Source organism: Dendropsophus ebraccatus, unplaced genomic scaffold, assembly GCF_027789765.1.
Source record: "Dendropsophus ebraccatus isolate aDenEbr1 unplaced genomic scaffold, aDenEbr1.pat pat_scaffold_1890_ctg1, whole genome shotgun sequence".
NCBI classification, from domain to species: domain Eukaryota; kingdom Metazoa; phylum Chordata; class Amphibia; order Anura; family Hylidae; genus Dendropsophus; species Dendropsophus ebraccatus.
Window position 1 is genome coordinate 14,121 of NW_027209325.1, and position 13,165 is coordinate 27,285.

At 49.8% G+C, this 13,165-nt stretch overlaps 1 protein-coding gene across 1 annotated transcript; it reads right to left on the reverse strand.

Annotated features, from left to right (window-relative positions):
• Positions 1 to 2,165: 2,165 nt before the first annotated feature.
• Positions 2,166 to 6,500, reverse strand: LOC138775686 (transcription factor SOX-15-like). Its single transcript, XM_069955999.1, has 2 exons — positions 5,840 to 6,500; positions 2,166 to 2,642 (listed from the first exon to the last, which is right to left on the reverse strand). The coding sequence occupies exons 1-2, from the start codon at positions 6,217 to 6,219 to the stop codon at positions 2,468 to 2,470; spliced, it is 555 nt and encodes a 184-aa protein (XP_069812100.1). The 5' UTR covers positions 6,220 to 6,500; the 3' UTR covers positions 2,166 to 2,467.
• Positions 6,501 to 13,165: the final 6,665 nt, after the last annotated feature.

Sequence of the window (13,165 nt, forward strand, 5' to 3'; positions counted from 1 at the left end):
TGTATCTATAAGTAAAAACAACGTACACTCACCTGTACTGCGCCCAACACTGTATCTATAAGTAAAAACAACGTACACTCACCTGTACTGCGCCCAACACTGTATCTATAAGTAAAAACAACGTACACTCACCTGTACTGCGCCCAACACTGTATCTATAAGTAAACAACGTACACTCACCTGTACTGCGCCCAACACTGTATCTATAAGTAAAAACAACGTACACTCACCTGTACTGCGCCCAACACTGTATCTATAAGTAAAAACAACGTACACTCACCTGTACTGCGCCCAACACTGTATCTATGAGTAAAAACAACGTACACTCACCTGTACTGCGCCCAACACTGTATCTATAAGTAAAAACAACGTACCATCTAATTACAGTGCAGGACGGGCTGTGTAATATGGCGCCCATCTGATTACAGTGCAGGACAGGTTGTGTTTTATGGCGACCATTTGATTACAGTGCAGAGCGGGTAATATGGAGACCATCTGATTGAAGTGCAGGCCGTGTTATATGGCGCCCATCTCATTACAGTGCAGGACGGACAAAATTACGCCCATCTGATTACAGTGCAGGCCGTGTAATATGGCACATATCTGATTACAGTACAGGCCGTGTAATATGGTGACCATCTAATTACAGTGCAGGCCGTGTAATATGGCGCCCATCTGATTACAGTGCAGGACGGACAATATTACGCCCATCTGATTACAGTGCAGGACGTGTAATATGGCGACCATCTAATTACAGTGCAGGCCGTGTAATATGGCGCCCATCTGATTACAGTGCAGGCCGTGTAATATGGCGCCCATCTGATTACAGTGCAGGCCGTGTAATATGGCGCCCATCTGATTACAGTGCAGGCCGTTGTAATATGGCGCCCATCTGATTACAGTGCAGGCCGTGTAATATGGCGCCCATCTGATTACAGTGCAGGCCGTGTAATATGGCGCCCATCTGATTACAGTGCAGGCCGTGTAATATGGCGCCCATCTGATTACAGTGCAGGCCGTGTAATATGGCGCCCATCTGATTACAGTGCAGGCCGTGTAATATGGTGACCATCTAATTACAGTGCAGGCCGTGTAATATGGCGACCATCTAATTACAGTGCAGGCCGTGTAATATGGAGACCATCTGATTGCAGTGCAGGCCGTGTAATATGGCGCCCATCTGATTACAGTGCAGGCCGTGTAATATGGCAACCATCTGATTATAGTGCAGGCAGTGTAATATGGCGCCCATCTCATTACAGTGCAGGACGGACAATATTACGCCCATCTGATTACAGTGCAGGACGTGTAATATGGCGACCATCTACTTACAGTGCAGGCCGTGTAATATGGCGCCCATCTGATTACAGTGCAGGCCGTGTAATATGGCGCCCATCTGATTACAGTGCAGGCCAGGTCATGTTATATGGGGACCATTTGATTACAGTGCAGAGCGGGTAATATGGTGACCATCTGATTGCAGTGCAGGCCGTGTTATATGGGGCCCATCTCATTACAGTGCAGGACGGACAATATTACGCCCATCTGATTACAGTGCAGGACGTGCCTGCTACTGACCAGATAACTAGATCATTAGTCATACATGCGGGTTTATGCAAATACTCAATCTAAAAATATTCACCCGTCAAATACCGTTTTATAACTAGAACATATATAACCAAAAATTGCCCACAACGGCCTTAATAAGCACCCCCTCCCCCATTGTGTTTCCATTGTTGTGTGATAACCCTGCTCAGATACAAGAGGTGTCGGAGCTGCACAGTATATAAGGATCCGTAACCCTCAGCGTATACATCATATGTTCCTACAGTAACAGCTGGAAAACCCTACAACCCAAGGGGAACCCGGAACCTTCCCCCCACAGTCCGTGCACAGGCTGTATACACAGACACAGAGCAGGCGGGGGCCGTATACACAGACACAGAGCAGGCGGGGGCCGTATACTCTCGTATAACGGGTGGAGGTAAGGCCAGCCTCACCGGAGCGCACAGAAACAGGAGGAGATCCCAGCAAGCTACAGAAGGTCATGTGATCGCAGTACCTCACCCCGGGGGAAGTGAGATCCACTCAGACACTTTACAGGCCAAGATGATCCCGTCGGTCAGGCCCCGCCCCCACAGGAATAAACCAATCACCTCACAGGACACTTACTAAGAAATGTTTTAATCTGCTACAAAAAAATACAAAACTCCATATAAATGTAAAATAATCTACAGTGTAAAACTTCAGTGATGAGGCTCCTCCCACACGCTGCAGCATATCCAATCACAGCCTGCGGAGTCCCAGCTGCGGTCACACAGTGCCCCCTGCAGGACGGGAGGGTCTAGTAGATGGGGCCACCTCCAGGACCTGTCCCTACCCCATGTAGCATATCCAGGATGTAAAGGTCACGCCCCCAGATGTCATAAGGCCACGCCCCCAGGTGTCCGCGCCCCAGGGTCCAGAGTCAGAGGCTGATAAGGGACCCCCCGCCGTCCACCTCCACCGTCTGGTAATGGACCTGCGGCTGGATCCCGCGTCTCTCTCCAAAGTCATAAAGTCCTAATCCATAGAGCGCCGAAACATCACTGACCATGGGGAAGGTGGGGTCTGTCTGAGGGACCGCCGAGTACGAGAGGTAGCTGAGGAGAGAAGAGACACAGCGTTACATTGAGAGGAGGGGGGACCGAGGAGAGGGGAAGGGGAGGAGAGGAGGGGGACTGAGCAGAGGGGAGGGGGACCACACTAAGGGGAGAGGGGGCCCGAGGGGAGGAGAGGAGGGGGACCACACAGAGGGGAGAGAGGGCCCGAGGGGAGGAGAAGAGGGGGCCTGCGCAAAGGGGAGCTGAGGAAGGGGACCACACAGAGGTGAGAGGGGGTCCGAGGGGAGGAGAAGAGGGGGCCCGCGCAAAGGGGAGGGGAGGAGGCGGACCACACAGAGAGGAGAGGGGGCCCGAGGGGAGGAGAGGAGGGGGCCCGCGCAAAGGGGAGGGGAGGAGGCGGACCACACAGAGAGGAGAGGAGGCCCGAGGGGAGGAGAGGAGGGGGCCCGCGCAAAGGGGAGGGGAGAAGGACCGCACAGAGGGGAGGAGGGGGACCGCTGCCGGTACCACAGCCTGATACTAGCAATAAAAGTAAAGTCACAGGACCTCCTCCACTTCTAGCACCAACCTGCAGTCCTGGAGCGGCACCAGCAGAGTCCCTATCCCCCGGCTGCAGTACCGAAGCAGCACCAGCAGGGTCTATAGTATAAGGCTGCAGTACCGGAGCGGCACCAGCAGGGTCTATAGTATAAGGCTGCAGTACCGGAGCGGCACCAGCAGGGTCTATAGTATAAGGCTGCAGTACCGGAGCGGCACCAGCAGGGTCTATAGTATAAGGCTGCAATACCGGAGCGGCACCAGCAGGGTCTATAGTATAAGGCTGCAGTATCGTGCGGCACCAGCACGGTCTATAATATAAGGCTGCAGTACCGGCAGGGTCTATAGTATAAGGCTGCAGTACCGGAGCGGCACCGGCAGGGTCTATAGTATAAGGCTGCAGTACCGGAGCGGCACCGGCAGGGTCTATAGTATAAGGCTGCAGTACCGGAGCGGCACCGGCAGGGTCTATAGTATAAGGCTGCAGTACCGGAGCGGCACCAGCACGGTCTATAGTATAAGGCTGCAGTATCGGAGCGGCACCAGCAGGGTTTATAGTATAAGGCTGCAGTACCGGAGCGGCACCGGCAGGGTCCCTATCCTCAGGCTGCAGTACCGGAGCGGCACCGGCAGGGTCTCTCCTCAGGCTGCAGTACCGGAGGGGCACCGGCAGGGTCTATAGTATAAGGCTGCAGTACCGGAGCGGCACCGGCAAAGTCTATAGTATAAGGCTGCAGTACCGGAGCGGCACCAGCAGGGTCTATAGTATAAGGCTGCAGTACCGAAGCGGCACCGGCAGGGTCTATAGTATAAGGCTGCAGTACCGAAGCGGCACCGGCAGGGTCTATAGTATAAGGCTGCAGTACCGGTGCGGCACCGGCAGGGTCTATAGTATAAGGCTGCAGTACCGGAGCGGCACCGGCAGGGTCCCTATCCTCAGGCTGCAGTACCGGAGCGGCACCGGCAGGGTCTATAGTATAAGGCTGCAGTACCGGAGCGGCACCGGCAGGGTCCCTATCCTCAGGCTGCAGTACCGGAGCGGCACCGGCAGGGTCTATAGTATAAGGCTGCAGTACCGGAGCGGCATCGGCAGGGTCTATAGTATAAGGCTGCAGTACCGGAGCGGCACCGGCAGGTGCCCTATCCTCAGGCTGCAGTACCGGAGCGGCACCGGCAGGGTCTATAGTATAAGGCTGCAGTACCGGAGCGGCACCGGCAGGGTCCCTATCCTTAGGCTGCAGTACCGGAGCGGCACCGGCAGGGTCTATAGTATAAGGCTGCAGTACCGGAGCAGCACCAGCTGGGTCTATAGTATAAGGCTGCAGTACCGGAGCAGCACCGGCAGGGTCCCTATCCTCAGGCTGCAGTACCGGAGCGGCACCAGCAGGGTCTCTCCTCAGGCTGCAGTACCGGAGCGGCACCGGCAGGGTCTATAGTATAAGGCTGCAGTCCTGGAGTGGCACCGGCAGGGTCCCTATCCTCAGGCTGCAGTACCGGAGCGGCACCGGCAGGGTCTCTCCTCAGGCTGCAGTACCGGAGGGGCACCGGCAGGGTCTATAGTATAAGGCTGCAGTACCGGAGCGGCACCGGCAGGGTCTATAGTATAAGACTGCAGTACCGAAGCGGCACCGGCAGGGTCTATAGTATAAGGCTGCAGTACCGAAGCAGCACAGGCAGGGTCTATAGTATAAGGCTGCAGTACCGGAGCGGCACCGGCAGGGTCTATAGTATAAGGCTGCAGTACCGGAGCGGATCCGGCAGGGTCTATAGTATAAGGCTGCAGTACCGGAGCGGCACCGGCAGGGTCTATAGTATAAGGCTGCAGTACCGGAGCGGCTCCGGCAGGGTCTATAGTATAAGGCTGCAGTACCGGAGCGGCTCCGGCAGGGTCTATAGTATAAGGCTGCAGTACCGGAGCGGCACCGGCAGGGTCTATAGTATAAGGCTGCAGTACCGGAGCGGCACCGGCAGGGTCTATAGTATAAGGCTGCAGTAGCGGAGCAGCACCGGCTGGGTCTATAGTATAAGGCTGCAGTACCGGAGCGGCACCAGCTGGGTCTATAGTATAAGGCTGCAGTACCGGAGCGGCACCGGCAGGGTCTATAGTATAAGGCTGCAGTACTGGAGCGGCTCCGGCAGGGTCTATAGTATAAGGCTGCAGTACTGGAGCAGCACCAGCTGGGTCTATAGTATAAGGCTGCAGTACCGGAGCGGCACCGGCAGGGTCTATAGTATAAGGCTGCAGTACTGGAGCGGCACCGGCAGGGTCTATAGTATAAGGCTGCAGTACTGGAGCGGCACCGGCAGGGTCTATAGTATAAGGCTGCAGTACTGGAGCGGCACCGGCAGGGTCTATAGTATAAGGCTGCAGTACCGGAGCGGCACCGGCAGGGTCTATAGTATAAGGCTGCAGTACTGGAGCAGCACCAGCTGGGTCTATAGTATAAGGCTGCAGTACTGGAGCGGCACCGGCAGGGTCTATAGTATAAGGCTGCAGTACTGGAGCGGCTCCGGCAGGGTCTATAGTATAAGGCTGCAGTACTGGAGCAGCACCAGCTGGGTCTATAGTATAAGGCTGCAGTACTGGAGCGGCACCAGCTGGGTCTATAGTATAAGGCTGCAGTACCGGAGCGGCACCGGCAGGGTCTATAGTATAAGGCTGCAGTACTGGAGCGGCTCCGGCAGGGGCGCACTCTCACCTGTACGGTTCTCCGGGCTGGGCTCCTCCGCTGCTGCTGCCGCTGCTCTCGTCGTGCCCCCCGGGCTGCAGGGCTCCGGTCCCGGGCTGCTGCTGCGGTGGTGGCGGGTTGGGGCCCCGGTTCTCCGCCTTCTCCCGCTTCCTCTTGCGGGGCGCGTACTTGTATCCCGGGTGCTCCCGGGCGTGCAGCTCCCGCAGCCTCTGCGCCTGCTCCCGGTACGGCCGCCGCTCGTCCTCGTCCAGCGCCCGCCACACCTCCCCCAGCCGCCGGCTGATCTCAGAGTTGTGCATCTTGGGGTGCAGGGCGGACACCCGCTTCCGCTCCTCGCTGGACCACACCATGAAGGCGTTCATCGGCCGCTTGACCGGAGTCTCGGCCATCCCTCCCGTCCAGCAGGTGCAGCTCCGTCCTCCGCCCGGGCCGCTCCTCCTCGGGGGGATTTAAAGCCCCCCGCCCCCTCCTCCCCTCCCCCTCTCAGCCGGGGGCCCCTTAACCCCTCTGGTGCCGGCGGGAGCGCAGCCCTGGGCCTCATTCATAACAACGCTCTAACGTTGCCCCTAGCAACCAATCAGCGTCCGCCTTTCGGTTTTCCTCAGCAGCGCTGAGCAGTAAGTGATGATCTGATTGGTTGCCATGTGCGACCAGCGGCCGCTCAGTACCTGGTGACGTAGTTCGCTCCACATGGACTAAACCATATTTATGTATAAGGGTGACAGAGGCGGGGTCAGCCTGCCCAACCAATCACATCCTAGCTTTCATTTTCTACCTACTGTGAAAGAGAGAAACTAGTTATTTAACTGGTTGTTATGGACAACACATCTCAGCACCTTCTCTTCAATAACTTTATTTATACAATCCCTCAGAACACTTACCTCAGCCGGAGACACAACGCTCCTATGTACGGGCACACAGCGGGCGCTCCTATGTACGGGCACACAGCGGGCGCTCCTATGTACGGGCACACAGCGGGCGCTCCTATGTACGGGCACACAGCTCTCCTATGTACGGGCACACAGCGGGCGCTCCTATGTACGGGCACACAGCGGGCGCTCCTATGTACGGGCACACAGCTCTCCTATGTACGGGCACACAGCGGGCGCTCCTATGTACGGGCACACAGCGGGCGCTCCTATGTACGGGCACACAGCGAGCACTCCTATGTACAGACACACAACGCTCCTATGTACGGGCACATGGCGGGCACTCCTATGTACGGGCACACAGCGGGCACTCCTATGTACGGGCACACAGCGGGCACTCCTATGTACAGGCACACAGCGGGCGCTCCTATGTACGGGCACACAGCGGGCGCTCCTATGTACGGGCACACAGCGAGTGCTCCTATGTACGGGCACATGGCGGGCGCTCCTATGTACGGGCACACAGCGGGCGCTCCTATGTACGGGCACACAGCGGGCACTCCTATGTACGGGCACACAGCGGGCGCTCCTATGTACGGGCACACAGCGGGCGCTCCTATGTACGGGCACACAGCGAGTGCTCCTATGTACGGGCACATGGCGGGCGCTCCTATGTACGGGCACACAGCAAGCACTCCTATGTACGGGCACACAGCAAGCGCTCCTATGTACGGGCACACAGCAAGCGCTCCTATGTACGGGCACATGGTGGGCACTCCTATGTACGGGCACATGGCGGGCACTCCTATGTACGGGCACATGGCGGGCACTCCTATGTACGGGCACACAGCGGGCGCTCCTATGTACGGGCACACAGCGAGTGCTCCTATGTACGGGCACACAGCAAGCGCTCCTATGTACGGGCACATGGCGGGCGCTCCTATGTATGGGCACACAGCGGGCGCTCCTATGTACAGACACACAGCTCTCCTATGTAAGACACACAGCTCTCCTATGTACGGGCACACAGCTCTCCTATGTACGGGCACACAGCTCTCCTATGTACGGGCACACAGCTCTCCTATGTAGGGGCACACAGCGGGCGCTCCTATGTACAGACACACAGCTCTCCTATGTACGGGCACACAGCGGGCACTCCTATGTACAGGCACACAGCAAGCGCTCCTATGTACGGGCACATGGCGGGCACACCTATGTACGGGCACACAGCGGGCGTTCCTATGTACAGACACACAGCTCTCCTATGTAAGACACACAGCTCTCCTATGTAGGGGCACACAGCGGGCGCTCCTATGTACAGACACACAGCTCTCCTATGTACGGGCACACAGCGGGCGCTCCTATGTACGGGCACACAGCGGGCGCTCCCATGTACGGGCACACAGCGGGCGCTCCTATGTACAGACACACAGCGAGCACTCCTATGTACGGGCACACAGCGGGCGCTCCTATGTACGGGCACACAGCGGGCGCTCCTATGTACGGACACACAGCACTCCTATGTACGGGCACACAGCTCTCCTATGTACAGACACACAGCTCTCCTATGTACGGGCACACAGCGGGCGCTCCTATGTACAGACACACAGCTCTCCTATGTACGGGCACACAGCGGGCGCTCCTATGTACAGACACACAGCTCTCCTATGTACAGACACACAGCTCTCCTATGTACAGACACACAGCTCTCCTATGTACGGACACATGGCGGGCACTCCTATGTACGGGCACACAGCGCTCCTATGTACAGACACACAGCTCTCCTATGTAGAGACACACAGCTCTCCTATGTACGGGCACACAGCTCTCCTATGTACGGGCACACAGCGAGCGCTCCTATGTACGGGCACACAGCTCTCCTATGTACGGGCACACGGCAAGCGCTCCTATGTACAGACACACAGCTCTCCTATGTACAGACACACAGCTCTCCTATGTACAGACACACAGCTCTCCTATGTACAGACACACAGCTCTCCTATGTACGGGCACACAGCTCTCCTATGTACGGGCACACAGCGAGCGCTCCTATGTACGGACACACAGCTCTCCTATGTACGGGCACACAGCGGGCGCTCCTATGTACGGGCACACAGCTCTCCTATGTACGGACACACAGCTCTCCTATGTATGAGCACACAGCGAGCGCTCCTATGTACGGGCACACAGCGGGCGCTCCTATGTACGGGCACACGGCAAGCGCTCCTATGTACAGAGACACAGCGAGCACTCCTATGTACAGACACACAGCGAGCACTCCTATGTACGGGCACACAGCTCTCCTATGTACAGGCACACAGCGGGCGCTCCTATGTACAGGCACACGGCGAGCGCTCCTATGTACGGGCACACGGCCAGCGCTCCTATGTACAGACACACAGCGGGCATTCCTATGTACGGGCACACGGCGGGCGCTCCTATGTACGGGCACATGGTGGGCACTCCTATGTACGGGCACACGGCGGGCGCTCCTATGTACGGGCACACGGCGGGCGCTCCTATGTACGGGCACATGGCGGGCACTCCTATGTACGGACACACAGCTCTCCTATATACAGGCACACGGCGGGCGCTCTTATATACAGGCACACGGCGAGCGCTCCTATGAACGGGCATACGGCGAGTATAATATATCAGGTCACTCTATGTAATGTATAGAATATATCAGGTCACTCTGTATATAATGTATAGAATATATCAGGTCACTCTGTATGTAATGTATATAGAATATATCAGGTCACTCTGTATGTAATGTATATAGAATATATCAGGTCCCTCTGTATGTAATGTATAGAATATATCAGGTCCCTCTGTATGTAATGTATATAGAATATATCAGGTCACTCTGTATGTAATGTATAGAATATATCAGGTCACTCTGTATGTAATGTATAGAATATATCAGGTCACTCTGTATGTAATGTATAGAATATATCAGGTCACTCTGTATGTAATGTATATAGAATATATCAGGTCACTCTGTATGTAATGTATAGAATATATCAGGTCCCTCTGTATGTAATGTATATAGAATATATCAGGTCCCTCTGTATGTAATGTATATAGAATATATCAGGTCACTCTGTATGTAATGTATAGAATATACCAGGTCCCTCTGTATGTAATGTATAGAATATATCAGGTCACTCTGTATGTAATGTATAGAATATATCAGGTCCCTCTGTATGTAATGTATAGAATATATCAGGTCCCTCTGTATGTAATGTATATAGAATATATCAGGTCACTCTGTATGTAATGTATAGAATATATCAGGTCACTCTGTATGTAATGTATATAGAATATATCAGGTCCCTCTGTATGTAATGTATAGAATATATCAGGTCCCTCTGTATGTAATGTATATAGAATATATCAGGTCACTCTGTATATAATGTATAGAATATATCAGGTCACTCTGTATGTAATGTATATAGAATATATCAGGTCCCTCTGTATGTAATGTATAGAATATATCAGGTCACTCTGTATGTAATGTATAGAATATATCAGGTCATTCTGTATGTAATGTATAGAATATACCAGGTCCCTCTGTATGTAATGTATAGAATATATCAGGTCCCTCTGTATGTAATGTATAGAATATATCAGGTCCCTCTGTATGTAATGTATATAGAATATATCAGGTCACTCTGTATGTAATGTATAGAATATATCAGGTCCCTCTGTATGTAATGTATATAGAATATATCAGGTCCCTCTGTATGTAATGTATAGAATATACCAGGTCACTCTGTATGTAATGTATAGAATATACCAGGTCCCTCTGTATGTAATGTATAGAATATATCAGGTCACTCTGTATGTAATTTATAGAATATATCAGGTCACTCTGTATGTAATGTATATAGAATATATCAGGTCACTCTGTATGTAATGTATAGAATATATCAGGTCCCTCTGTATGTAATGTATAGAATATATCAGGTCCCTCTGTATGTAATGTATATAGAATATATCAGGTCCCTCTGTATGTAATGTATAGAATATATCAGGTCCCTCTGTATGTAATGTATATAGAATATATCAGGTCCCTCTGTATGTAATGTATAGAATATATCAGGTCCCTCTGTATGTAATGTATATAGAATATATCAGGTCACTCTGTATGTAATGTATAGAATATATCAGGTCCCTCTGTATGTAATGTATAGAATATATCAGGTCACTCTGTATGTAATGTATATAGAATATATCAGGTCCCTCTGTATGTAATGTATAGAATATATCAGGTCCCTCTGTATGTAATGTATATAGAATATATCAGGTCCCTCTGTATGTAATGTATAGAATATATCAGGTCACTCTGTATGTAATGTATAGAATATATCAGGTCACTCTGTATGTAATGTATATAGAATATATCAGGTCACTCTGTATGTAATGTATAGAATATACCAGGTCACTCTGTATGTAATGTATAGAATATATCAGGTCACTCTGTATGTAATGTATAGAATATATCAGGTCACTCTGTATGTAATGTATATAGAATATATCAGGTCCCTCTGTATGTAATGTCTCTATAGAATATATCAGGTCACTCTGTATGTAATGTATATAGAATATATCAGGTCACTCTGTATGTAATGTATAGAATATATCAGGTCACTCTGTATGTAATGTATAGAATATATCAGGTCCCTCCTGTATGTAAATGTATAGAATATATCAGGTCCCTCTGTATGTAATGTATAGAATATATCAGGTTCCTCTGTATGTAATGTATATAGAATATATCAGGTCACTCCTGTATGTAATGTATAGATATATCAGGTCCCTCTGTATGGAATGTATATAGACATATATCAGTTCCCTCTGTATGTAATGTATAGAATATATCAAGGTCACTCTGTATGTAATGTATATAGAATATATCAGGTCACTCTGTATGTAATGTATAGAATATACCAGGTCCCTCTGTATGTATGTATAGAATATATCAGGTCACTCTGTATGTAATGTATAGAATATATCAGGTCACTCTGTATGTAATGTATATAGGAATATATCAGGTCACTCTGTATGTAATGTATAGAATATATCAGGTCCCTCTGTATGTAATGTATAGAATATATCAGGTCCCTCTGTATGTAATGTATATAGAATATATCAGGTCCCTCTGTATGTAATGTATAGAATATATCAGGTCCCTCTGTATGTAATGTATATAGAATATATCAGGTCCCTCTGTATGTAATGTATAGAATATATCAGGTCCCTCTGTATGTAATGTATATAGAATATATCAGGTCCCTCTGTATGTAATGTATAGAATATATCAGGTCACTCTGTATGTAATGTATAGAATATATCAGGTCACTCTGTATGTAATGTATATAGAATATATCAGGTCACTCTGTATGTAATGTATAGAATATATCAGGTCCCTCTGTATGTAATGTATATAGAATATACCAGGTCACTCTGTATGTAATGTATAGAATATATCAGGTCACTCTGTATGTAATGTATAGAATATATCAGGTCACTCTGTATGTAATGTATATAGAATATATCAGGTCCCTCTGTATGTAATGTCTCTATAGAATATATCAGGTCACTCTGTATGTAATGTATATAGAATATCTCAGGTCACTCTGTATGTAATGTATAGAATATATCAGGTCACTCTGTATGTAATGTATAGAATATATCAGGTCACTCTGTATGTAATGTCTATAGAATATATGAGGTCCCTCTGTATGTAATGTATAGAATATATCAGGTCACTCTGTATGTAATGTATAGAATATACCAGGTCCCTCTGTATGTAATGTATAGAATATATCAGGTCCCTCTGTATGTAATGTATAGAATATACCAGGTCCCTCTGTATGTAATGTCTCTATAGAATATATCAGGTCACTCTGTATGTAATGTATAGAATATATCAGGTCACTCTGTATGTAATGTATATAGAATATATCAGGTCACTCTGTATGTAATGTATATAGAATATATCAGGTCCCTCTGTATGTAATGTATATAGAATATATCAGGTCCTCTGTATGTACTGTATAGAATATATCAGGTCCCTCTGTATGTAATGTATAGAATATATCAGGTCACTCTGTATGTAATGTATAGAATATATCAGGTCACTCGGTGTAGGAAGTATATAATATATCAGTGCCACTCTGTATGTAATGTATAGAATAATATCAGGGGTCCCTCTGTATGTAATGTCTCTATAGAATAGTATCAGGTCACCTCTGTATGTAATGTATAGAAATATCAGGTAACTCTTGATATGTAATGTACTATATTTAGAATATATCAGGTCACTCTGTATGTAATGTATATCAGAATTATATCAGGGTCACTCTGTATGTAATTCTATAGAATATATCAGGTCCCTCTGTATGTAATGTATAGAATCTATTCAGGTACTCTGTATTGTTAATGTATAGAATATATCAGG

Coding starts and splice junctions, on each gene's coding strand:
- LOC138775686 (XM_069955999.1), bottom strand. CDS start 6,219: ATGGCCGAGACTCCGGTCAAGCGGCCGATGAACGCCTTCATGGTGTGG. Junction 2,643..5,839: donor CAGCCCGGAGAACCGTACAG/GTGAGAGTGCGC, acceptor TTCTCTCCTCAG/CTACCTCTCGTACTCGGCGG.